Raw genomic sequence first — 26,860 nt, forward strand, 5'->3', positions numbered from 1 at the left:
AAATCCCCCCCTATCTTTTGCATCGGTTAATATCTTAAATTTTATTCTGGGCTTTTTGCCCTGCCAGACAAATTTGGATATATCTTTCTGCCACCTCTTGAAACATTCTACCTTGTCCACAATTTGTAGTGTTTGAAACAAAAACAACATTCTAGGCAATACATTCATCTTTACCACTGCAATTCGGCCTGACAGGGAAAGTTTCAAGTTTGACCAAATTTCTAAGTCTTTTTTCACTTCTGTCCACACTTTCTCATAATTGTCTTTAAACAGGTTCACATTTTTAGCTGTCATATTTATACCCAAATATTTCACTTTCTTAACCACAGTTAAACCTGTCTCCTTCCATCTGCCATCTTCTCCCCTGGGGCCCAGCGTACTCACGTAACCAGCAGCAGCTTCCAGCACCCGGCTCAGCAGATCAGCTCCTCCCAGCGAGTTCCTCTGCCTTCAAACGTTAGGCAGGACTCCAAGCTGGCTTCCAGCATCGTCAGCCTGCCTCCACACACACACCGGCACGTCTGGCAACAGTTTCAAAGCGTTTGCTGACCACCCATAACCTGTAGCTTTTTGGAGCCTGGCACACTTCCTTGCACCGCTCTGCTCTCTCCTTCAGCTACTTGTAGCAGAGTATCGCCGCAGCGGGAGAAACTGTTGCCCTCTGTGTGTGGGTAATAACTCAAGCTGGACGCAGGCTGTCTTTCTTATCTCCAACAGTCTTTATTCATGTAGAAAAACAAACCATAAATCACCCGGCGAGAGAGCACTCATTTTGCTTCCTCACGCCAGAAGAAACGGAAACAGAAGAAAGAACAAAGACACACAGAGAAACACTCCTCTCTGTGTACGAAGCCACACCTCAGAATGTGAGACGTCACTCAGAACTTCTTAACCCTGTAAGTTCTGATTCTCTCCACAGCGAATAGGTGAACTAGGCCTGTATAAGCCTTTAAAATAACTGTCCTGGTATTTCCCCCTCATTCCCTTATCAAAAGAATAGACACAACACAGTCTTCTATAAAAGCATATAAAAAGAGTTTACTCACTTACATCCTGTTCACAGAAGGATCCTAGAAGGCAGACTTAAGTTACAAGAGTAATATACCTGGAGACTATTCCATAAGGGAATAGTTCCTGTGTCCTCTCTTGGCTGGAAGCATCTCAGACTGATGCTTTTTCGACAAAAGCAAAATGGAGAAGAGAAAGATGGCTGTCCTGCCCTGCACTTTTGTTACTTGCACAGGTAAGTTCATGTCCACCTCTGGTCACATGTTGAGAAAGTTTCTTCCAGCCCAGGAGGAAACAGGAAGTTTACCTGCTGGCTGGAAAAATATTCCTCATGTGTAAACATGTTCACTCTAGGAAAGTTGTACTTGACTGCTCTGTGTTTTACACCCCACACCCTTGTGGCTGCATTGCCCTTCCAGGTCTTTCACAAGATGTGGGTTTTGGGCCTTCAGTGCCTCATACAGCATATTTTTGCACCGTAGGTCCCAGCTTGGCACAAGCCTGTAGAGCTCTCGCATCTTGTCTGGGTTAGTTTCCTTGGCAGTGATTTTTTGGTATTGCTCCTCACTGAGGACGGAGCCATACAAATTATCCAGCACTGGTTCCACTGGGATGGTCCGTTGGATTAACTCCTTCCTGTGCCGCTCAATGAAGTGCACTTTGGAAGAGTTTGGAAGCTGCGGCCCTGCCAGGAAAGAAAGAACGGAAATCTTGCTACACGTTCACACTGCAGGCTTAAAACTGGTTGCCCAACTCTCCCACACCCTGGGAATTGTAGTTCCATGAGGGGAGAGATTCCTACCAGAGCATTCCTAGTAGCTCATCTGCCTACAGTTCACAGAATTCTTTGGGCAAAGCCATAACTGTTGAGGAAGTATAAAACTGAAATACAGTAAGTGAGAGCAGTTGCAAGAGAGCCAGGGCTGGGGCCAGCCCTACCATTAGGGAGAGTGAGGTGGCATCATAATTTGGGGTATCATGAAATAACAGCACATTGTCAGATAATTAATTCATTACTATTTCACATTGTATTATATTGAGCTTTATCTTTTATTGCTTTAATGCCCAGGAATTGATAGCTCCTACATTGAAGTGGACTAGATAAGACTTGGAATTTACTTGGAATTACTGAACCCAGCTTTCTCCCACAGGGAGATAGAGACCATTTCACTCACTATCCAAAAGCCATGAAAACTTTACCCACAAGGTCTCTGTGCTTGGAACAGTGGCGTAGCGTGGGTTGTCAGCACCCAGGGCAAGGCAAGTAATTTGCGCCCCCCAACCCGTGGATTTGCACCCCCAACCCATGGATTTGCGCCCCCTAACCCGTGGATTTGTGCCCCCTAACCCTAACCCCCAGATGTTGCGGCCGGTGCGGCCGCCCCCCCCCTGCACCCCCCATGCTACGCCACTGGCTTGGAAGAAGATGAGCCTATGGAACATTGTCCTACAGATTTATGTATTATGCTTGCAGTATTACTTCATAACAAATCAAAAAAAGCAAGTAACATTTTATATCTTAAGAACTGACAGTTTAAAATTGATAAGCTCACACTGTAAAACTTAAAGTACTGTATCATCAGCTCTCTGTGTTCCTACTGGGAGGAAAGTGGGATACAAATGCAAGGGAAATTAAAACCTGCTGACCTTGTGCTGGATATAGAATAGGAGAATCCATCTCCCCTGAAATTAACTCTCCTGAAAGAGAATAAGAAAGAGACAGTCAAAGAGGGAATGTGATTAGTGGTCATTTTCCATCCTGCCCTGAACCTTGAACAAAACTCACTTCGTTTCAGATGTGCCTCCCAAACAATTTCAGTCGTGCCCTTCTTCATCAGGTAGAAGTTGAACTTCTCTTGCATTTGTTCAGCAGACAGTTCTACGTACTGCTGCAGTTTCTCTGCATCCAGATATTGAAGCTTCAGTTCCTGTGGGAAAGAATTAAACCTCTGTAAGTGTGAATCTGGTTTAGCCCAGCCCACCATTCTGAGGGAGTCAGATTAAAGGGCGAAGAAGGATCCTGGCTGAATTTATCCCATTCTCAGACTTCACAGATTGATTCTCCCCTAGTAAAACCTTTAAAAAAAATGTCTCACCTTAGGATAGACTGTGACAGCATCTGATGTCTTCAAAGAGACCTGAGAGCCAATCATCAGAGGTTTCAGGGTCACAGGGGGTTTCTCTATTCTCTTTGAATTTACTTCACGCTTATCGACCGCCTGGGAAGGATAAAGAAAGTCACTTTTGACATACGCAGAAAAGGAACTTTGAAAGACTAGAAGCTTTCTTGGCATTGTAGCACCAGGAAATGCAGGAATGGGGAACCTGGTGTCCTCCAGATGTTGTTGGACTCATATCCTTCCCAACAAGCATGGGCCAAGGATGATGGGTTTCATAGTCCAAGAACATCTGCAGAGACACAGATTCTCCATGTGCAATATAAAGAAAATTAAACCACTATGGCAATAGAAACTAAAATGTGGAGCGGAGATTTCCTGGCCTCATGAGGAACTGAAGGAAGCCAAGGCCAAGTGGCCAAGAGGTACCATGAATCCTGGGTCCACCTGCATCTTCTCTTGATGAGACTATGCAGGAAACCACAGAAGCCATAAAACGTCAAGATTTGAATGAAACATAAGAAGATAATTTTAGGAAAAGATGGAGAACGTAATATGATAATGTGCTTTATCTCCCATGTGTTAACACTGGAAATCAGGAAGAATGTTTTTCCTCAAGAGTTCTTATAGACAACTTGTTAACTACCAAGCTGAATCCTTAATGAACAAAGCTGTAGTTGCTCATTGCTAAATATGTTTACTCTGAAGGAAGCCTTACTGAAGGCTTCCAAGAGAAAGTGCTTAGAATTTTGTTTTCACAAGTCAGTGACAACAACGTTTGTTTAGAGAACCAGACAGGACATTTGGCCTCTAGCAAGCAGGCTGGCTAACAAAGGAAAAGGGTGTATTTCAATATTCTAAACTTCACTTTAAAACAACAGTGTTGGTGAGCAACTAAGTAACCCAGCAGAGGGCAACTTGTTAATCTCTCTACTGGCATGTTGACGTTGGCTAGAGGTTTGGTAAGACAGATCAAGTCCAACGAAGATAGGACTTCCTGTCTGGCTGCCATGATGAACAGCTGCATCCATGCCAGTGGAGCCTTTCCATGTTGCTAATGAGGATAATATGGGAGTAATTATCCTCCCCCCCCAGGGTTGGGAGGGCTGTTCCATCTGCAGATCATCCGATACCTGCCACCCATCCTGAAGGAATACGGGGGGGGGGGGGGCAGGGGGCGCTGATTGCAATGCACCACATGTTTCGGCAACTCGCCAAAGCTTTCCAAAAAAATTAGACAAGAATTTGTGGAATATTATAGAAAGTTATATGAAAAAGGGAAAGAAAGAATAGAAGATATATAACAATACATAAGATGTCATTAAATTCCAGGAATAACAGAAGCTAAAAGGGAAATTTTAAATGCACCCATTACTATAACAGAAATTCCAAATGTAATTAAAAACGCCAAATCAGGGAAGTCGCCTGGCCCAGACTGAATACCGGTAGATCTATATAAAAAACTCAAAGAGATATTGATAACATCCCTGAAAGAAGTAGTCAATGATATTTTTAATAAAGGAATTCTTGGAATGATCCATACATGATTCTATTACCAAAACAAGGAAGTGACTTAGAGATAACCTCCAACCATAGACCTATATATTTGCTGAACTGCGACTAAAAAACCTACACAGGTATATTAGCAGATAGATTTAAAGATGTATTAAAAGATATAATTCATCCAAATCAGGTAGGTTTTCTTCCAGAACGCCAGATTCAACATAATACCAGGAATATTATTAATATCTGGAGAATATCAGGGTTTAAAAATGAAAAACAAGCAGCCATGATGTTCTTAGATGCCAAAAAGGCATTTGACAATATCTCATGGAGCTTTATGAAAAAACAGATAAACTTATTGGGCTGCGGGGAAAGGTTTGAAAGAAGTATAGAATTCATTTACTCTACACAAAATGCAAAACTAATAATTAATGGCAACATCACTGATAGCATAGAAATCATGAAAGGTACGATACAAGGGTCCCCCCTTTTATTTATATTAGTGCCGGAAACCTTGCTGAATGGACTGAAAAAGGGAGAAAGAATAAAAGGTATCAAGATTGGAGAAAAAACATACAAAATAAGAGCATATGAGAATGATGTGATAGTGACAACTGAAAACCCCCCCAAATGTATCCCATTGGCAATAGAGATAATAAATGAATATTGACAATTGGCAGGATTCAAAATTAATAAAAAGAAAACCAACTTATTAGTTTAAAATATGTGTTTACAGGAAAAACTGGAATTACAGGAAATTACCAGCTTAGAAATCAAGAAAAAAGTAAAATATTTGGGAATTTGGCTGTTAAATAAATGTATTAATCTATATCAAGATAATTATGTTAAATTATGGAAGGAAATTAAGAGGGACCAGGAAATTTGGAGTAGGCTCCATCTCTCCTTTTGGGGCAAAATTTCTGTAATTAAAATGAGTATTTTGCCAAAATTGATGTTCTTGTTTCAAACTATCCCAATTTGGAGGTGTATGAACTGCTTTAAAAATTGGAAAAAGGATATAGCAAGATTTATTTGAAACTGCAACAAACCAAGAATTAAACACCAAATTCTAATAGACCAAAAGGAGAAAGGAGGATTCTCTTTTCCCAATTTGAAATTGTATCACGCGGCAGCCAGGTTAGTGTGGATCAAAGATTGTAAAGTCTTGAAAGACACGGATCTACTTGATTTAGAGGGCTATGACAATCGCTTTGGATGGCACGCGTATATGATATATGATATATGATATATGATAAGGTGAAGGTCCACAGGGTTTTTTTTGAATCATATAGTAAGAAAATCAGTGGCTGTTAAAAAAAAGAATATGCAAGGAGACTGGGCAACGTATAGGATGATTCTGGAAGAGAATAACAACAAATTAATGCTGAAAGAATTTGGAAAAATTAGACTATATTTAACAGATTGGTTACAATACTTTCAGTTGAACGAAAGATTTAATATAGATAAAAGAAAAGGATTTGCAAATGAAGCATCTAAATTCCAACAAAAGCTTCTCCACTGTAAGAGTAAATATATTACGAAAATGTATAATCTTCTCCAAAGAGGAAGTGAAAGGACGTATGATATGTTGGGCCCAAGACTTAGGATCCAATATATACATGAATCTACTTCTACACCAGTGTGGTGTAGTGGTTAAGAGCGTTAGTCATGTAATCTGGGGAACCGGGTTCGCGTCTCCGCTCCTCCACATGCAGCTGCTGGGTGACCTTGGGCCAGTCACACTTCTTTGAAGTCTCTCAGCCCCACTCACCTCACAGAGTGTTTGTTGTGGGGGAGGAAGGGAAAGGAGATTGTTAGCTGCTTTGAGACTCCTGAAGGGGAGTGAAAGGCGGGATATCAAATCCAAACAACTACTACTACTACTACTACTACTACTACTACTATTCTTCTTCTTCTTCTTCTTCTTCTTCTTCTTCTTCTTCTTCTTCTTCTTCTTCTTCTTCTTCTTCTTCGACATCTACTTCTGCTTCATTGACTATGCAAAAGCCTTTGACTGTGTCGACCACAGCAAACTACGGCAAGTTTTTAAAGAAATGGGGGTGCCTGATCACCTCATCTGTCTCCTGAGAAATCTCTATGTGGGACAAGAAGCTACAGTTAGAACTGGGTATGGAACAACTGATTGGTTCAAAATTGGGAAAGGAGTATGACAAGGCTATATATTGTCTCCTTGCTTATTTAATTTATATGCAGAATTCATCGTGCGAAAGGCTGGGCTGGATGAATCCCAAACCGGAATTAAGATTGCCGGAAGAAATATCAACAACCTCAGAAATGCAGATGACACAACCTTGATGGCAGAAAGTGAGGAGGAACTAAAGAACCTTTTAATGAGGGTGAAAGAAGAGAGCACAAATATGGTCGGAAGCTCAACATCAAAAAAACGAAGATCATGGCCAAAGGTCCCATCACCTCCTGGCAAATAGAAGGGGAAGAAATGGAGGCAGTGAGAGATTTTACTTTCTTGGGCTCCATGTTCACTGCAGATGGTGACAGCAGTCACGAAATTAAAAGACGCCTGCTCCTTGGGAGAAAGGCGATGGCAAACTCAACCGACCCCTCATTTCACAATGCAGTAAGTGAATCTGAAGAATTGGGTTGTAGTAATGGCAAACTTAGGAAGCATCTTAAAAAGCAGAGACATCACCTTGCCAACAAAGGTCCGTATAGCTATGGTTTTCCCAGTAGTGATGTGTGGAAGTGAGAGCTGGACCATAAAGAAGGCTAATTGCCGAAGAATTGATGCTTTTGAATTATGGTGTTGGAGGACTGCATGGACTGCAAGAAGATCAAACCTCTCGATTCTTAAGGAAATCAGCCCTGAGTGCTCACTGGAAGGACAGATCATGAAGCTGAGGCTCCAATACTTTGGCCACCTCATGAAAAGAGAAGACTCCCTGGAAAAGATCCTGGTGTTGGGAAAGATGGAGGGCACAAGGAGAAGGGGACGACAGAGGACGAGATGGTTGGACAGTGTTCTCGAAGCTACCAGCATGAGTTTGACCAAACTGCAGGAGGGCCTGGCGTGCTCTGGTCCATGGGGTCACGAAGAGTTGGACACGACTAAAAGACTAAACAACAACAACAAATAAACATGAATCAGTGGGAAAAACTGTGGAAAGTGGATATCATATTTACGGTATGTATGAACTTAAGAGAAAATGTCATGAAAATGTTATATAGATGGCACTTGACACCAGCAAAATTAGCCAAAATGTATAAGAACAGGTCAGAAATATGTTGGAGAGGTAAGAAAGGAATTGGAACATATATGTATATGTGGTGGGAATGTGAAAAGATCAAAGAATTTTGGGACATCATATACAATGAGTTAAAGAAAATGTCTAAGATCCCATTCCCTAAAAGACCTGAGGCATTTTTAATAGGTATCATGACAGCAGAAATTAAGAAATTCAGACCACTATTCATGGTCTGAATGCATGGTCTGCACGCTACAACTGCAGCAAGGATTCTAATAGCAAGAAATTGGAAAAGCGAAATCATCCCTTCAAAGATTGAGTGGCAAGCCAAATTGATAGAGTACTTACAATTAGCAAAGAGAACGGGAACAGTGAGAGGAAACTCAACACAAGATGTTAATAAGGAATGGATTATAATTAAGGAATATCTCAAAGGGTACTGTGATAACAAAAGCTTCCTGGCAGATATTGAATGAGCCATGTAACATAAAGTAACTGTTAGAAAATGTTAGAATTAAGATGATGAGTAACAATTTCAGGAAACAGATGGGTAGCCGTGTTGGTCTGCCATAGTCAAAACAAAAAAAATTCCTTCCAGTAGCACCTTAAAGACCAACTAAGTTAGTTCTTGGTATGAGCTTTCGTGTGCATGCACACTTCTTCAGATACACTGAAGTGTGTATCTGAAGAAGTGTGCATGCACACGAAAGCTCATACCAAGAACTAACTTAGTTGGTCTTTAAGGTGCTACTGGAAGGAATTTTTTTTGTAATTTCAGGAAACTGTGTAAATAATAGCTTAAATGTAAAATAGTACAATAAGGACGCGGGTAGCATTGTGGGTTAAACCACAGAGCCTAGGACTTGCCTTTCAGAAGGTCAGCGGTTCGAATCCCTGTGACGGGGTGAGCTCCCGTTGCTCAGTCCCTGCTCCTGCCAACCTAGCAGTTCGAAAGCACATAAAGTGCAAGTAGATAAATAGGTACCGCTCCGGTGGGAAGGTAAACGGCGTTTCCGTGCACTGGTCTGGTTCACCAGAAGCGGCTTAGTCATGCTGGCCACATGATCCGGAAGCTGTACGCCAGCTCCCTTGGCCAATAAAGCAAGATGAGCACTGCAACCCCAGAGTCGGTCACGACTGGACCTAAAGGTCAGGGGTCCCTTTACCTTTACCTTTAAAATAGTACAATGGGTTCAGTCAGAAGTTTCTTTTGGTGATGCATACTTCAGATGTAAGTACGTTCTTCTCTTCACTCATACTTTTATCTCTTTTATTATTCTTTCTTTCTTTCTTTCTTTCTTTCTTTCTTTCTTTCTTTCTTTCATTTCTACTCTTTTCAATCTTTATAATTTATGGAAGGTTTGTAATGTAAGTTGATACTGTATGTATTTTAAAGTCTTTTTTTCTTAACAAAACAAACAAACAAACAAATAAAAAGCTGTCGCCATGAGCAGAGGACACCTGTTTTTAAGATGAAATTTGGACTTAATTAACAGGCATGCTCTGAACTAGGGGAGAAAATAAACGAAGGATCAACATTGGAAATGTTTTATTTGGGCTAATTATGAAATGCAGTCAGCGGCGGAGCAAGCCGACTGGGTGCCCAGGGTGGACTGGGGGGTGAGGCCAGCCACTGCGGGCTCTCAGGAGCCTGCCAGCCTCCTCCCCCTCAGCCGCCCTACAGCTGATGGGGAGGCAGCAGGTGGACCTTTTTGGCAGCGGAGTCTGTGCATGCCCAAGCAGCCGCGTCTCTCTCAGGAGAGATGCATGAGTCAGGTGCGCTGCAGGCTCCATGGTGAGTGCTGCCCGGGATCTGTCACCCACCTTAGTGGTGGCACCCGGAGCGAACCATTCCTATTGCACCCCCGTCACTATGCCCCTGAATGCAGTACGACATTAGATCATTACTCCCTGAACTTCAGAGTATGGGAAGTCATCCAAAAGATAAATAATTTGGCATTGAATAATTGGCTCTTTTGATTATATTATAATTTAGATTGTTTTGTTGTGGTTTTTATTGGATTGTTAAAATGGAAACTTAATAAAAAATATTATTTAAAAAGCTAAGTCACCTGGTGGAGGGCAACTGTGAATCTTCTCTCTAGTAGCATGTTGATGTTGGCTAGAAGTTCAGTAAAACAGATCAAGTCCAACGAAGATAAGTACAGTTCATGCACCCTAATGTATAATTTTGCATAGGTATTCTCTCATGGTTAGAGTGATCAATCAAAAGATCCCGTTAATCTGCAATACCAATCAAAGTTGGAGATTCCAAGTTACCTTTACTATAGAAGAGTCATTCGGCAGGAGGTACAGGTGAAATGTTGGTGTTTCCAATCGAAGTCTCTGATAGAGCAGTACGACAGTGTTGATCTTTTGCTTAAACCACTTTTTGAAAATGACCCCAAGGGAAGAGAACTTGGGGTTTTCCAACACAGCATGGTGAGGCTCCACTCTGTCTGGTTTCTCCAGCCTCATCCCCCCTTCAACAAAATGTGCAATGTAGACATGGGAACTGTCGTCACCTGAAAAGACAAGCATGTTAGCAGTGGGAAAGTGGCAAAAACCATAATCACTTAACCCTCTCTATTTCACGCAAGCATTTATTTTCTCATTGTCATTTAAGAGGCTTATAACATTGCTTCACAGGACAATATGCTTGCATGGCAGCTTACAACAGAATGAAAATAATAGAAAGCAATAAAATAGCATAGTTGGAACACTGAAAATTGTAACAAATTACAAAAGACTGGTAAGCCAGCACTACTGACTTCTAGAATCCACACCGCAGGCCCCATAGCATTCTGGAAACGTCAATGGAAGTTTTTCCTGTTTAGGATTGATCCTATTATGGTTATAATGCTGGAAGCGTTTCCCCTGCCATACCTTCAAGAAACAAGAAATGGGGGACATGAATGGCTGCCACAGCTTCTACTGCATCCACTTTAATGTTGAGCAGAGGGCCAGCGGCCTGCCACTCCTCAGTGGTCTGTTCTTCCAGGTGCTTAGGCCACAAATCAAAGTAATATGTTACGGTCACAGATTCTTTCACGTCACATATGAGATCTGTATCTCTACAACGGAAGGAGCCAGACTCAGTGGAGCGCACTCTAAATGGCACCAAGGGAAAGATGAAAATGGAATCAGGTTCAACATGAACTGGGATAACTTCCCCTGCTGGTCTAAACTGATATTTTTGCAGGAGATGCTTCACACGCTGAGTTATGGAGGTAAAAAATGGATGGAAGGATATCTCCTGGTCAAGCATTACTCAACTAAAACACAACTGCTGTGAGGTCACCCAATAAATAAAAAAGGTGGTTTTTCTTATACTGAGAAGGTGTTTTTAAAATGGTGTCTCCATGCAGAGCAAAGCAAGCTGGTGAAAGTAACTACTAATGTTCTGTTTACCTGTGTGTTGATGATACTAGAACATCAAGGAAATTTCTCATACTCAGAAACCATGGCAAGAGTTCTGTAACCCATGTACCCATTTAGCTCTAAACACCAGACCAAAAAGCACACTGCTTTAAAGTAATTGGGAGGGAAACCATGCATGCCACCTCGAACTCCTTGGAAGAAATATGGGGTATATCTTAAATCATATCAATAAAATATTTTAAAGAAAAAATGCAGAGTTCTATATTTTTTCATCCTTCTGGAAATAATAGGCAACAGCAATGCTCCAAGGTAATGATTTTCCAGCTGTATTTGAGGGAACCCAGGAGTTCCTCAATGAAGAGATCAAGATTGGTTCATAAGCTTCCTTCAGAGAGAATTTGCCCACCATGACCAACCATTCACTGCAACGTGCAAAACATAGATGTATGTTTTAGAGAGCGCCATCATATGTGATGACTGTGAGACCCACAGAAACTAGCTGTGCTCTGTAGAACAATTAAATGCAGAAACCATTCCCTGAAGGGAAAAGGTTTTAAAAATTTCTGATGGAGAGATCACTCACCTGTATGCTTTGTTGCCCCTTTCTGAGTCCCAAACCACCTCTGGTTTTATCTTTTCTGTAAGACCCTATAATGAAACTATAATCATTTATGTGGATGCCAGAAAGTGGATCCCATCTGAAAAGACGGCATTCTTGTCTGTTTCTAACACTCCTGTGACCACACCAAGGAGCACTGCTTGAGGCCAAAGCCACAACTATACAGTGGTACCTCGGGTTACATACGCTTCAGGTTACATACGCTTCAGGTTACAGACTCCGTTAACCCAGAAATAGTGCTTCAGGTTAAGAACTTTGCTTCAGGATGAGAACAGAAATCGTGCAGTGGTGGTGCAGCGACAGCAGGAGGCCCCATATGCTAAAGTGGTGCTTCAGGTTAAGAACAGTTTCAGGTTAAGTACGGACCTCTGGAATGAATTAAGTACTTAACCCGAGGTACCACTGTACACTGCTACGGCTTCTTCTTCACCTGCTGTGCTCTGTATTCATTTTGGCCACAGTAGACTAACCTAGACTGATTCCTGAAGTACAGTGTGTTAGTAAACTGCTGAGAATAGCATTATTAAAAAATGTATGTTTAATGCAACATTTTTCGCTCTGATTTTAAGATCTCATTATACTGACACACATTCAATAATATTCATCACCCAACTAAGTAGGGATAACACAGAAGCAGTATCCTGGAATTTAGAACCAATCTATGCATGTAACCGGGAGTCAAGATGCACTCAGAGAATTATCTTCTGGAGACAGGTGTTCACACACTGACATCTAAAGATGCCTAACACGAGATGAATGTGTGTTAATAAAAAATGTTTAAAGCACTGAAAAATATGGGAGTTTAACAGATGGATGACCACATCAAATGGGCCCTTCTAAAACAGATGTGATTCAAGAGGATTTCACACTAAACTGGAATCACAGCATTACAATTGTGCGGAAGTGCAACGATCTTATTAGATGGATCTTATTAGATAGAACTTAAGACATTCTAACAAATCTGCAACTAGCTTCCTGCTGTGTAAAGAGGGGAATTGACTCTGCTGTGTGAATAAACGCACTAGTGTGAGTTAGGAAGGATAATATTAATTCAATATATGATCTCCTGCTACCGACAACATTCCCACAGGAGCCACCTGGCTAGATGCAGCCTTATTTCCTGCTACCAGCCACTAGCAAATATGTAAATAATTACCTAAGATGGGACAAATGCTATCCTTAGGGAACTAGAAATTTAAATTCAGTGGCTTTATGTTAAAAATATCAATGTGTACCCTATTCCTGTGGGCGGGAAATGCACATCAAGACAGGTCAGCCTCTTACCTCACTGGGACACCGGCCACACGGCACACTTTCCCCAGGACCTGCCGGGTTCTCTATCTTTATGCTTCCTTCCCGCTGTGGTTCTATTGGGCCAGCTGCCTTGAGTGGAGTTTGATCCAAAGCTGTAAAAGGAAAACAATTATTTGCCTGACACAACTGTTGCAAGGAGGAAGTAAGTTGAACTGCCCTTGAAGTTTAAGAACTCGAAGTCAAACTCACCATGCCTTGCAGAGAGCAGAATCAGAACTGAACCTGGACGTACCATTTCTACACATTCCAGGAACCTGCAACAAGCTTGCTCCCCTCTTTCCTGGATTATACTCAGCAATTCTTTACTTTTCCACTTTAAATTTTTCAACATTTTGAAAATGTCTCTGTATTCTTTCAGTGTGATAACAAAGCAAGAGTATAGCATGTCATAAAAAAGTTCAATTTCCGGTTCAAGAATTTCCATTAATTGTTTTCTTCCCTTGCAGATCATCTCATTACTAGAGATTGTGGATCTTTCCAATGACCTGTGGCAGAAACATTTATTTTATTTAGGTGACAGAAGGCGGGGAGAGGAGAATTGGAACGTAGTTAGGATGCAGACTGCTCCCTTACCATAAATGCCAACCAGGGTCCTTAGGCCAACCCCCTAATAATTTTCTTCTGGGGACACAACCCCTCAATATTTTCTCCCCACCACTGCCCACCCACCTGCCTTCCCATCTCCCTCCCTTGGTTTGCTGTCTACCCCCAGCCAGGCATCACTCTCTGTTTCTGGCTTTCTTCCAAGAGAAGCAAACTGGGACACAACAGTGGCAGGAGGTGCAGGTGAGGGTGCGGTTTGTGTGTGTCCATTCCCCACCTGGCTGCCCACCCCTCCATCCATTGCTCCCTTGCTCCCTCTGTGTGTGGCACCCTCCTGTGGTGGGGACAACCCCCCACTCAACCCAGTGAGCATGCCTGGCCAGTGGGTGATGACAGGCATGGGCAAGGCTGGGTGCCAGGCTGAGAGGAGGCAGCTGACTGAGGGAGAGAGGAAGGCAGACGAAGAACCCTGGCCATGTTGCCAACACCAACACTGACTGCCTACACTTGATGCACCTGCCTGGGTGCACACCTGACACCTGACTTGGCTGGCCTACCCCACCTAAATTCATATTATCATCATGTTATGATGAAACTATGCTAATTTGTCGTATTACTATGGAATTGCTTTTGTAGTTGGCTTATGGGTTGCCCTCTAGCCTCCCACCTCAGGGTTGCCTCAAGTTTATGTGAACCATACCACTCCTTGCTGTGGTCCTTTCCTTCAACCTCCCCCCAATCTTTGGGTTCCCTGCCCCTTAGGGGTTTGTTTCCCCGAAACAAATTCCAATCCTTACCGTGCCCTCCCAACTCGTCCCTCCATGGGGCGGGCGGGAGATGATAATCCCAGCCAAGCTATCCTGACCGTGAGCCATTTGCTGACGACCACTTTGTCCCCCAAGCAACTGGAAAGTTCCCTGCCCTCAGACCAGCTTAATGTGACATACAGGGCTGGAGGGTTCAAAAGGTCTTTCAGATACCAAGAGTCATTTGCTGGGGAGTCTCTAGCTCTTGTGTTCCTGCTTCAACAGCAGGTGTACTAGAACAGATGGCCCACTGAGTTCCCTCCAGGTCTGGTACAGTGGTACCTCGGTCTATGAACTTAATCTATTCCTGAAGTACTTTCTTATAACGACTCTGTTCTTAAACCGAGGCGTTCTTTCCCTAATGAGGCCTCCCGCCACCGGTGCCCTTCCACTGTTCGCCTTCCGTTTTTAGATGGAGGTAAAGTTCGCAAACCAGAACACTACTTCTAGTTTTGCGGAGTTCGTAAACCAAATAGTTCCTAAAAAAGGACTGTTCGTAAACTGAGGTACCTCTGTATTCTATGACACAGGCAGGATCCGTGCAGCCAGTGGACCACAGGTAGTCCTCAGATACACTCCCTGGGGCCTTCCAAGGCCTGTGGAGCCCTGCCTCTGTTTCCCAGCTACTAAGCTGTGTGATGGTGCCTTCATCAGGCGTGACAGTAAGTTGAGAGGGAGCTGAAAGTGTGTGTGCTTCTGAGAGATGAGAGAAAGTGAGTCGAGGGGAAAGTTGCACATGTGTGGGATGGAAAGAGCATTGTGAAGCTTATGCGTCTGATTGAGTATGAAGCCCCCAACCCACCACTCACTCCCACATGCAGCCCTCAGGGCTAAATAGATGGTCCTGTCATCCCCTGTTCTATGTAATACAGGAACTTGAATATCCTTCCAGCAGCCCCATTCAGTTCTATCTTTAATATGTCAACATTATTACATTTATAGTGGCTGGTGTGTGTGTGTGTGTGTGTGTGTGGAGGCTGAGAAACTGTTGACATAGTGACTATCTTACAGAGCTGGACTTTTTTGCTTCACTGCTCCTTGTACTCTGCCGGTTCCACACCCCTAAGGTTGTAGGCCTTTAAAGTATCTGGCAACCTGCCAGCACCAGTGGAAAATATGAATAATAATAATAATAATAATAATAATAATTTATTACTTATACCCCACCGTTCTGGCCAGGCATCCCCACCACTCTGGGTGACTCCCAACAGACTATTAAAAACACAATAAAAGTTCAAACATTTAAAACTTCCCTAAACAAGGCTGCCTTTAGATATCTTCTGAAAGTCAGATAGTTGTCAGATAGGAACCCTGCCTCCATCCCCCAGCTGCTAAGCCTTTAAAGTATCTGGCAACCTGCCAGCATCAGTGGAAAATATGCACTTTGGTTTTCCTGCCCAATGGTTGACGCAGAAAGTGGGAAAGATCCAAAATAGCAATTTTCAAAGTATTTTTTTCCCAAAGCAGGGGCACACACACATTTATTAAATTAGTGCTAAAGCATTTTTGTTTTAAACAGGAAAGCTTGTATTATTTTTAGATTAATGGATTTTACATTTGCTTTGGATTGGAAAGGTTAGCTGAGAGGGGGAAAACATTGGTATAATTGTAGCTAAAATTGTGGCTTCCATCAATTATATAAGTACAGAAATTACCCTTTGGTGGCTTTTTCTGACGGAACCAGTTTCTCCAGAGCTTGATTAATTATTGACGACAAGAATTCAGCTGACCGGTGCCTTGAAACATGCATTTCGCAAAGTCGCTCTGCTGCTAGATATTGAGAAAGTGAGTGCACATCAGAAGTGTTACTGAGTCAAACCCTTGGCGTATTTGAATCGGAGAAGAAGTCAAGATGAAACTGAACTGTCTCTTCCCAGTTTCCCCTGGGTTAGCATTTATCATGGCATGGGAGTTCTTATCAGGAAAGAGATGGCCATGAAAAGGCCTCCTAGGAGCAACTGCAAACTCATGGGAACCATAGTTCATAGTGGAATGAGTTTTTTGCTTCCCAAAGCAAAACCATCATGTTTGCCAGCAGCAGGTATCCCTTTCTGGGAAAGGGCTGTCTGGCTGAAATTCTCCATGCACCAAGAGACATATGCGAGCAGAGAGAAATCATATAACACCCACAATTCCTTTCCCCTTATTTTTCACTATTATTTGGCATCGACACACATATTAGGCATTGTATTGCCTGAAAGACAGCATTGGTATAGATTACAGTGGTGTCCAAACTTTTTTCAAAGAGGGCCAGATTTGATGAAGTGAAGGGCTGTGAGGGCCGACCAAAGGGCCAACCAAAGTTGTTAACTGCCACAGGAGGGGCCAGATTAAACCAACCGATGGACCGGATTAGGCCCCCAAAACGGACTTTGGATATGCCTGGTATAGAAGGATTCACTTCCATCTCATACCAGTCAGTCTTCCAGTGATGTGGAGGTATTATTTTGGGTGACCTAGAGCTTAATGTGGGATGCATACACACTACTTGCTCATTCTTTCCAACATTATTTTGGTGGTTAATGTCATGGGTGACCTACTGAAGGCACAAAGGTGGAGCAGACAATCCCAACAAGAAAGTAAAGTGGGGGGCATTTAAGGAAACCAGTGTGGCTGCATAAGGAGCTTACAGATGAGCTGAGAGTAAAGAAGGGCATGTACAGTGGTACCTCGGGTTACATACGCTTCAGATTACAGATGCTTCAGGTTACAGACTCCGCTAACCCAGAAATAGTACCTCGGGTTAAGAACTTTGCTTCAGGATAAGAACAGAAATTGTGCTCCAGCGGCACAGCAGCAGCGGGAGGCCCCATTAGCTAAAGTGGTGCTTCAGGTTAAGAACAGTTTCAGGTTAAGAACGGACCTCCAGAACGAATTAAGTACGTAACCAGAGGTACCACTGTATAAGAAATGTAAGAAAGGGGAAATCACAAAGGAAGGGTATATACAAGTAGCCAGTGCTTTTTTTCTTTTAAAAAAAGTGTTAAGGGGTGCTCTAATTTTCGTACTCATATTGAAATTCTGCCCCTCAATGAAACCAAACTTAGATTCACAAAATGTTTAGGCATATGTGTACCCCCGCATCCCGCCCAGAAAAAAAGCACTGCAAGTAACCTACAGTTGTAAGGTCAGGCTGCTAAAGCTCAGAGTGAGCTCAGGCTTGCAAGAGAGATTAAAAATAATTTTTAAAGGTTTCTCAGGCTATGTTTGAAGCAAGAGGAAGAACAAGCAAGTGTTAGGTCTCTGCGTGGAGAAGACAGAGAAATGCTATTGGGTGACAGAAAGTAGGTGTAACTGCTCAACACCTCCTTTGCCTCTGTCTTCTCCCAAAAGAAAAGCAATGCTCAACTTGCAATAATAACATTATCAATTTTGTAAGGAGGGAGCTACAGCCCAAGATAGGAGGAGGTGGTCGGGGAACACCTAGCTACTTAAAATGAATTCAGATCTCCAGGCCTGATGAGCTACACCCAAGTGTACTAAAAGAGTTTACAGATGTAATCTCAGAGCCTCTGACTATAATCTTTGAGAATTCTTGGAGAACAGGTGAGGTCCCTGCAGACTAGAAGCAGATGAATGTTATCCCCATTTTCAGAAAGGGGAAGAAAGAAGACCTAAGTAACTACCACCAGTGAGCTTGATATTGATACCAGGAAAGGTCCTGGAACAGATAATTCAACAGTTGGTCTGTGAGCACTTAGAAAAGGATGCTGTGATTACTAAAACCCGGCATGGTTTTATCCAAAACATATCATGTCAAACTAATCTCTTTTCTTTTTTTCTTTTTATGGAGTTACAAGCTTTGTGGATCAGCAGAATGCTGTGGGAGTTGTGTATCTTGATTTCAGGAAGGCTTTTGACAAATTCTCCCCTGATATTCTTTTGACAAAGCTGGTATAGTGTGGATTGAACAAGGTAACTGTTAGGTGGATTTGTAGCTGGTCGACTGACCGAACCCAAACAGTGCTCATTAATGCTCATAAGTCATCCGGGGGTGGGGGGTGACAAGTGGTGTGCTGCAGGATTCTGTCCTGGGCCTGTTGTTGTTTAACGTCTTTATAGATGACTTGTATGAAGGAATTGAAGCAATGCTAATCAAACTTGCAGATGACACCAAACTGGGAGGGGTAGCTAATGCTGCAGAGGACAGAATCAGGACAGAAATGCAAACAGGGGACACAGAAAGGGCTGAACTCCTCAATGCCTTCTTTGCCTCAGTCTTCTCCGATAAAGAAAACAATGCCCGACCTGAAGAATTTGGAGCAAATGATTCAGCAGAGGAAACACAGCCCAGAATAACTAAGGAGATAGTACAAGAATACTTGGCTACTTTAGATGTATTCAAGTCTCCAGGGCCAGATGAACTGCATCCAAGAGTATTAAAAGAACTGGCAGATGTGATTTCAGAACCACTGGCAGTCATCTTTGAGAATTCCTGGAAAACAGGTGAAGTCCTGGCAGACTGGAGGAGGGCAAATGTTGCCCCTATTTTCAAAAAGGGGAAAAGAGAGGACCCAAATAATTACCGCCCAGTCAGTCTGACATCAATACCAGGGAAGATTCTGGAGCAGATCATTAAACAAACAGTCTGAGAGCACCTAGAAAGGAATGCTGTGATCACCAATAGTCAGTATGGATTTCTGAAAAATAAGTCATGTCAGACTAACCTGATCTCATTTTTTGACAGAATTACAAGCCTGGTAGATGAAGGGAACACAGTGGATGTAGCCTACCTTGATTTCAGCAAGGCATTTGACAAGGTGCCCCATGATATTCTTGTAAAGAAGCTGGTAAAATGCGGTCTTGACTATGCTACCACTCAGTGGATTTGTAACTGGCTGACTGACCGAACCCAAAGGGTGCTCATCAATGGTTCCTCTTCATCCTGGAGAAGAGTGACTAGTGGGGTGCCACAGGGTTCTGTCTTGGGCCCGGTCTTATTCAACATCTTTATCAACGACTTGGATGATGGACTCAAGGGCATCCTGATCAAATTTGCAGATGACACCAAACTGGGAGGGGTGGCTAACACCCCAGAGGACAGGATCACACTTCAAAACGACCTTGACAGATTAGAGAACTGGGCCAAAACAAACAAGATGAACTTTAACAGGGAGAAATGTAAAGTATTGCACTTGGGCAAAAAAAAATGAGAGGCACAAATACAAGATGGGGGACACCTGGCTTGAGAGCAGTACATGTGAAAAGGATCTAGGAGTCTTGGTTGACCACAAACTTGACATGAGCCAACAGTATGACGCGGCAGCTAAAAAAGCCAATGCAATTCTGGGCTGCATCAATAGGAGTATAGCATCTAGATCAAGGGAAGTAATAGTGCCACTGTATTCTGCTCTGGTCAGACCTCACCTGGAGTACTGTGTCCAGTTCTGGGCACCACAGTTCAAGAAGGACACTGACAAACTGGAACGTGTCCAGAGGAGGGCAACCAAAATGGTCAAAGGCCTGGAAACGATGCCTTATGAGGAACGGCTAAGGGAGCTGGGCATGTTTAGCCTGGAGAAGAGGAGGTTAAGGGGTGATATGATAGCCATGTTCAATGATATAAAAGGATGTCACATAGAGGAGGGAGAAAGGTTGTTTTCTGCTGCTCCAGAGAAGCGAACACGGAGCAATGGATCCAAACTACAAGAAAGAAGATTCCACCTAAACATTAGGAAGAACTTCCTGACAGTAAGAGCTGTTCGACAGTGGAATTTGCTGCCAAGGAGTGTGTTGGAGTCTCCTTCTTTAGAGGTCTTTAAGCAGAGGCTTGACAACCATATGTCAGGAGTGATCTGATGGTGTTTCCTGCTTGGCAGGGGGTTGGACTCGATGGCCCTTGTGGTCTCTTCCAACTCTATGATTCTATGATTCTAGGATTCAATATGACCTTAACAGAATGAAGAACTGGGCCCAAACTAATAACATAAGTTTCAATAGGGACAAATGTAAGGTTCTGCAAATAGGCAGAAAGAACCAGATGCACAAATATAAGATGGGGAACACCTTGCTCCTAGTAGTGCATGTGAAAAGGATCTAGGGGTCTTAGTGGACTACAAGTTTGACATGAGTCAGCAGTGTGATACAGCAGCAAAAAATGGCTAATGCTATTCTAGGCTGCATCAGCAGAAGTATATTGTCCAGATCAAGGGAAATGATAGTATGACTTTATTTTGCCTTGGTCAACCCACATCTGGAATACTGTGTCCAGTTCTGAGCACCGCAACTTAAGAGGGATGTTGACAAGGTGGAACGTGTGCAGAGGGGGGCAACCAAGATGATCAAGGGTGTGGAAATCAAGCCTTATGAGGAGTGCTTGAAGTAGCTGGGTGTGTTTAGCCTGGAAAAGAGGAAACTGATAGGAGATATGACAGCCATCTTCAAATATTTTACGGGCTGTAAACGGAGGGAGCATGTTTGTTTTCTCCTGCTCTTGAGGGTAGGACACGAACCAATGGCTTCAAGTTACAAGAAATGAGATTATGACTAAATATCAGGAAGAACTTTCTGACAGTAAGAGCTGTTCAGCAGTGCAACTGACTCCCTTGGTCAAAACAACAAAAAAATCCTTCCAGTAGCACCTTAGAGACCGTAGTTACCGTAGTTATTGGTATGAGCTTTCTTGTGCATGCACACTTCTTCAGATGACTCCCTTGGGCGGTGATGGTCTCTCCTTCCTTGGAGGTTTATCAGCAGAGGTTCTAACTAATCATCAACTTGCTTCCAATAAGTTGCAAAGGGAATGTGCTCTGCTGTTTATCACTAGTGTGAGTGAGGAGAGATGATATCAAAACGATATATCATCTCCTACCTATCTTAACATTCCCACAATGTCAAGAAGACAGATTCAGATTGGCACATAGGTTTCACACACACACACACACACACACACACACACACACACACAGCCCTGCTCAAGAAGCCTCCTCTCCACCCAGTCTCATCAGACTCAGTCAGTGTTCTCCCTTCCAAGTTCCTTACCTTTCCTGGTGAAACTTGGGGGACATTCTGGCAGGGGCTCACAGTCGAAGGCTTTCAGCACCTCTGAAGCCACTTCCACAGCATAATCCTCACCATAGTATGTAATAAGCAGTTCTGTGAGCTCCCAAACATTTGCTTCAACCAGCAGCTCCCTGGGGATACTGACATAGCCTTCCTTGATGGGGAACTTGCTGAGTTTGACCTTGAACTTCTTCAGATCTGACTCCTTCAAGGTATTCAGTGTGGCCAGCAGGCATAATTGTGTAATCTGTACTGTGGTGATTATTGATGTTAGTAGAAGTATTGAACAGAAAAATCCAGCATTCCTACATCACCCTTCTCTTCCTATTGGAGCACATTGAATAGGTAGCAATTTCAGACTGGACTAAGTAGGGAAGGGCTGTGGATTTGTAGGTGATCACATGCATGCAAAGGATCCCAGGTTTAATCCCTGGAGCCTCCAGATAGGGCTGGGAAAGATTCCTGCCTAAATCCCTGGAACGAACTAGATGGACCCAGTGGCCCAATGTGCTCTAAGGCAGCTTCCCATCCATCTAGCCTCTCAGGTGATCGAAGGAGCTCAGCCTGGCCCAGAAGAGAGAAACAGATCCAGGAGGGTTTGAAGACTCTCTTAACTTACAGGCCTCTTCTTAACACTTTGCAGGTGTCTACATTTATTTCCCACCCTGTTTCTGATGTTCCTTCTTCCCTGGTGGGGAGCGGATGCCGTGTAGTGTTTTGCCTCAGGTGCTAACATGTCCTGGGCCAGCCCTGGTGTCAATAAGGCTTCATTCTGGTTTAGATGGAGGGCAGAGGGGTGTGGGAAGACGCCACCTCACTTTACACAGGGAAGATTTACATTCATCATTCTGCTCATTTCACCCTGGCCCTGCCCCTTCGGCTCTATCTGTCATGGATGCTTTAGCTGAAAACCCTAAGTTGCAGGGGGATGGACTAGATGTCCCTTGGGGTCCCTTCCAACTCTTAGATCCTATGATTCTTTGGAATGTTGCCCAGGAGGATACGCGACTCTTCTGCTCGAAAGCTTTCCCCACCCAAGGAGGAAGGCAACCATGGGAGGGAGCTGAGCTCTCGGTACTGACAGAACCCGCGAGGTGTCAGCACCATCAGTTCGATCGAGCCCCCGCCCCGCTCCCAGTCCCTTACTTTGCCAGGTGATACCCGAGGGATCGTCCATCGGCGGATTGTAGTCCATTGCCTGCAGCACCAGGGCCGTCACCTCCACAGCATAAGCCTCACCGTAGTAGTCCATCAGCAGGTCACTGAGCTGCCAAGCATCGGCTTCTTTCAGCAACCTTTTGGGGATTCTTCTGACGCCCTCCTTGACCGGGAATCTGAGCAGTTCGCCCTTGAATTTCTCCCTGTCCCCTTCCCGGAATTTCACCAAGGTGCCCAGAAGAAGGAGAGCGGCGGATTGACTCTCCCGGATCTCAGTATTTAAGAGAATGAAGCGACTCGACGGATTTGTGGGAAAGACTAACTTCTTCGCCATTGCGCTCCTTCCTCACCAGCCCCAGCCCAGCAAAAGCCTCGGCCAGAGAAAAACCTCAAAGGTCTGGAGACTCTTGCAAGGCAGAGAGGCAGGTGGGCCCGATCCCCGTGCGAACTCGCCGTGGCTGATGCCCTGGAGGAGAAAGGCGTGGCCGGTGGACAGCAGGAAGCCTGCTCCGAGAGCCCCGTCTCTTGCCCTGCGCGTCGCTTTCTGCTCCCTTTGGCAAGGAAACTCTTGGAGATTCTTCCCTCCGGCAGGAACAGGAGACTCGAGGGCGGGGAGGGCGACAGGGGCGTCTTTCCAGCAGCTCACCTTTCGGGCTCCTCAGCCCCGCCCTGCGTTGGAAGAACTTGGCTGAGAGGTTCTCGGCGGAAGATCTCCGAATGCAGTCCTCGCAAGATTTGCAGGTCATAGCACTGCCCTCCAAGAAATACAGAATAACACCCCCGCTGTAATCATGCCCATTTTCCAGACACGCACACAGCATGGCAATCGAGCGCAATGGAATAGAACAAAGTCAGACAGTGAGCGCTTTTATTTTTTAATTGCATGAGGCATAATCCTTCCACAGAAACTTTCATTTACTTACTGCGTGACAGTCAAATATTAAAACGGGGGTGGTGGCGGTCCAGGGGTGCCAATTTGAAAAACACATTAGGGGGGCAGGCAAGCCCAGCCCTGCATAATCAGTCACATGACGCGATGCACATGCTGTCAGTTTGCATTTCTTAATGCAGAAAGTATTGAAACGATGTGTAGAGATCTTCCCTATTCTACTTTATTCAAGAGGGTTCTGGAAGCTTCTCTGTGTGAAAGAAACAAGCAGAAGGTTCATGCCCATCAACTAGGGTGGGTGGTGGGGTGGGGAAAGCTCCCTAAAACATTTTATTGGGCAGCCGAAGACCTCATAGCCCCTAGGAGTTGGCTCCTATGCTGGGGGTTCAAGGGAGCTCTGACTGCTGCCACTGCTTCTCCTCAATTCTAATTACAGATAGGTAGCCGTGTTGGTCTGCCATAGTCAAAACAAAAAAAATTCCTTCCAGTAGCACCTTAAAGACCAACTAAGTTAGTTCTTGGTATGAGCTTTCGTGTGCATGCACACTTCTTCAGATACCTTCAGATATCTTCAGGTATCTGAAGAAGTGTGCATGCACACGAAAGCTCATACCAAGAACTAACTTAGTTGGTCTTTAAGGTGCTACTGGAAGGAATTTTTTTGCCTCAATTCTAATGTATAACCATGACAAGATCAGCTTCCTCCAGAATCAGAGCTATTGCAGCAGCTTAAATGAGGCAAGAGCAGCCCTGGCTGCCTAGGAGCTCTGTTAGGTCCAAAAGCACTCCAAAGGGTGAGACTGCTTCTTAAAAAACCTGTTATCACCAGGTTGGACATACCTTTACTTCTGGATGAAGACATAGGCAAAGTAGGTGTTGAGTAGTTTTGCCTTTTCTCTGTCATCCAATAGTATTTCTCCATGTTCCCCATGCAGAAGATCTACCACTTGCTTGTTCTTCCTCTTACTTCAGACTAGAGATGGGAAGGCCTGGAAAAAACCTGGGAAAATTGAAAAAACACACAGTCTTTTTCTGTTTCCCACCTAAAGCCGTTTGGGAAAAACGGAAAGCAACTTAGTTTTTTCCCATTTTTTCCTGTTTTTTTCCCCCAGGCCTTCCCATCTCTACTTCGGACATAGCCAAAGAAACCTTTTTTTAAATTATTTTTAACATCTTGCAAGCCTGAGCTCATTTTGAGCTTTAGCCAGCCTGACTTTCCCCCTGCAACTGTTGGCTACTCGTGTATATTCCTCCTTTGAGATTTCGCCTTTCTTCAGTTTCATACACATGCCCTTCTTAACTCTCAGCTCACCTGTAAGCCCCTTATGCAGCCACACCCGTTTCCTTAGATGCCTCCCGCTTTTCTTTCTTGTTGGTATTGTCTGCATTTGGGCCTTAAATATTTCTCCCTTTAGAAACTCCCATCCTTCTTGGACCTCCTTCTCATTGAATATTTCTGACCACGGGATGAAACCCATTAGATCTTTCAGCTTTTCAAAATTGGTCCAGAGTGCATGTCTGACTCTGTATCCTGAAACCTAGGAGAACATGATCACTTCCCCTCAAGTTTCTGAGCACTTTGACTTCATCAGTCAGTTCCTCCCTATTGGTGAGGCCCTGGTCCAAGATAGATGATCGCCTTGTTGGTTCTTCTACCTTCTGGGAAATGAATTTGTCAGTGATGCAATGGAGGAATTTGTCAGACCTTACACTCTTGGCAGAGTTTGAGTCTGCATGGATATTGGGGAAGTTGAAGTCCCCCATGATAACTATTTCTCTCCTTTTGGAATGTTTGGTAATCTGCTCTAATAAGGCATCATCCAAGTCTTCAAGTCTGGCTTGGCGGTCTATAGCAGACATCCACAGTAAGATCACTGTTGTCTCTCTCTCCTACAATTTTTACCCATAAACTCTCAATCTGCTTTTCATGCTCCAGGTCATGGATTTTTTCTGAAGTGTACACATCCTTTTTATATAATGCTACTTCGCCTCCCTTCCTGATTGGTCTATTCCTTTTGAACAGCTTATACGCCTCAGTTCCTACAGTCCAGTCATGAGTCTCAGCCCACCAGAATTCAGTAATGCCTATCAAGTTGTATTTGCCATCCTGGATAAAAAGCTCCAGTTCATCTTGTTTGTTTCCCATGCTCTGTGCATTATGGAGAGACAACTGAAACCACGAGTTGTTCCCTGCTGCTGCTTCCTTCCTGCAGTTTCTTGCCCTTTAGCAGGTTTCTGGAGCATCACCTCCGTTGCCTGTGACTAAACTAATACCTTTAGTCAGGAGATGCTTCAGCTGAGATTCCTGCATTGCAGGGGGTTGGACTAGATTACCCTTGATGTCTCTTCCAACTCTAAGATTCTATGATTCTAATGAGATTCACCAGCCTAACACTGCAGATTTTGCTTACACAAGGGTTGCAGCAGGTAACCGGCCCACTTATCCCAGTAATTAATATCCAGATTCTTCACCTACAACTTGTCTGCAGAAAAGTCTCAGACAAGAATATAGGACCTCCACACCCTCCCTGAAATAATGTGAGGAGGGAAGAGAGGAGTATCATCAGCATCCTATAGAGCTGGAGGGAATTTTCTAGGCCATCTGGCCTGATGCAGAAAATCCAGCCCTACAGCATGTTCAGCAGGTGGCTGTCAAGAGTTTTCATGAAGACCACCAGCAGGGGTGCCAACTTGAAAAAAATATGGGGGGGCAGATAAACCCCACCCCACATAATCGATCACAGTATGTGGTATACACACACCATTTGAACGACATTGTCTGTCAACTTTGGGGGGGGGTCCTCAACTATTTTATGGGGGGGGGCAAAGGGTCCTTGGCCACTAGGACTTGGCTCCTATGACCTCCACTGAGGGAGCTCCCCACCCCAGGAATTGGCTCCATGAAACCATATGAGAAATTTCCAAATAAAACTGTTCCAGCAGTTTCATGCAAATGCTAAGCTGCATCAGAGACCAGATGGATCTCTGCAGGAGCCCACAAGCCCAATGCTTATATACGGATTCATCCATGGCCGATGTTTCTTATCCTTGCTGCCTACAAAGAAGAGATCACTTTGCTACAGTGCAGATTATGCCTCCATAACATGCAATGCTTCAATGTTTACTCTTGCTGTGGCCCAGCATTTGTTTATAATAACCTGCCTGAATTCTTCATGCTACCAGCAAACGTTATTAACTGGGTTGGTTGGCATAAAACTAAAGTTCAAAAATGCAGCTTCACATCTCCCTACAATGTAGGGCAGGGCCAGGTATGAGAAAGCAGCAGGTGTGAATCATAG

The 26,860-nt window shown here is 43.8% G+C and overlaps 1 protein-coding gene across 1 annotated transcript in view; it reads right to left on the reverse strand.

Annotated features, from left to right (window-relative positions):
• Nucleotides 1–1,013: 1,013 nt before the first annotated feature.
• LOC114583248 (uncharacterized) overlaps nt 1,014–26,860 on the reverse strand; it is a 55,332-nt gene continuing 29,485 nt past the window's right edge. The window contains exons 13-24 of the mRNA XM_077918116.1: nt 22,661–23,019; nt 21,494–21,766; nt 16,168–16,282; nt 13,353–13,648; nt 13,134–13,255; nt 11,814–11,878; nt 10,736–10,959; nt 10,130–10,374; nt 3,105–3,227; nt 2,795–2,936; nt 2,656–2,706; nt 1,014–1,693 (exon numbers count right to left, since the gene is read on the reverse strand). Coding sequence (XP_077774242.1) covers nt 1,359–1,693; nt 2,656–2,706; nt 2,795–2,936; nt 3,105–3,227; nt 10,130–10,374; nt 10,736–10,959; nt 11,814–11,878; nt 13,134–13,255; nt 13,353–13,648; nt 16,168–16,282; nt 21,494–21,766; nt 22,661–23,019 — 2,350 coding nt within the window. The 3' untranslated portion in view covers nt 1,014–1,358. The remainder of the gene's footprint in view (nt 1,694–2,655; nt 2,707–2,794; nt 2,937–3,104; nt 3,228–10,129; nt 10,375–10,735; nt 10,960–11,813; nt 11,879–13,133; nt 13,256–13,352; nt 13,649–16,167; nt 16,283–21,493; nt 21,767–22,660; nt 23,020–26,860) is intronic.

The sequence above is a fragment of the Podarcis muralis genome, chromosome 13 (assembly GCF_964188315.1).
Source record: "Podarcis muralis chromosome 13, rPodMur119.hap1.1, whole genome shotgun sequence".
Lineage (NCBI taxonomy): Eukaryota > Metazoa > Chordata > Lepidosauria > Squamata > Lacertidae > Podarcis > Podarcis muralis.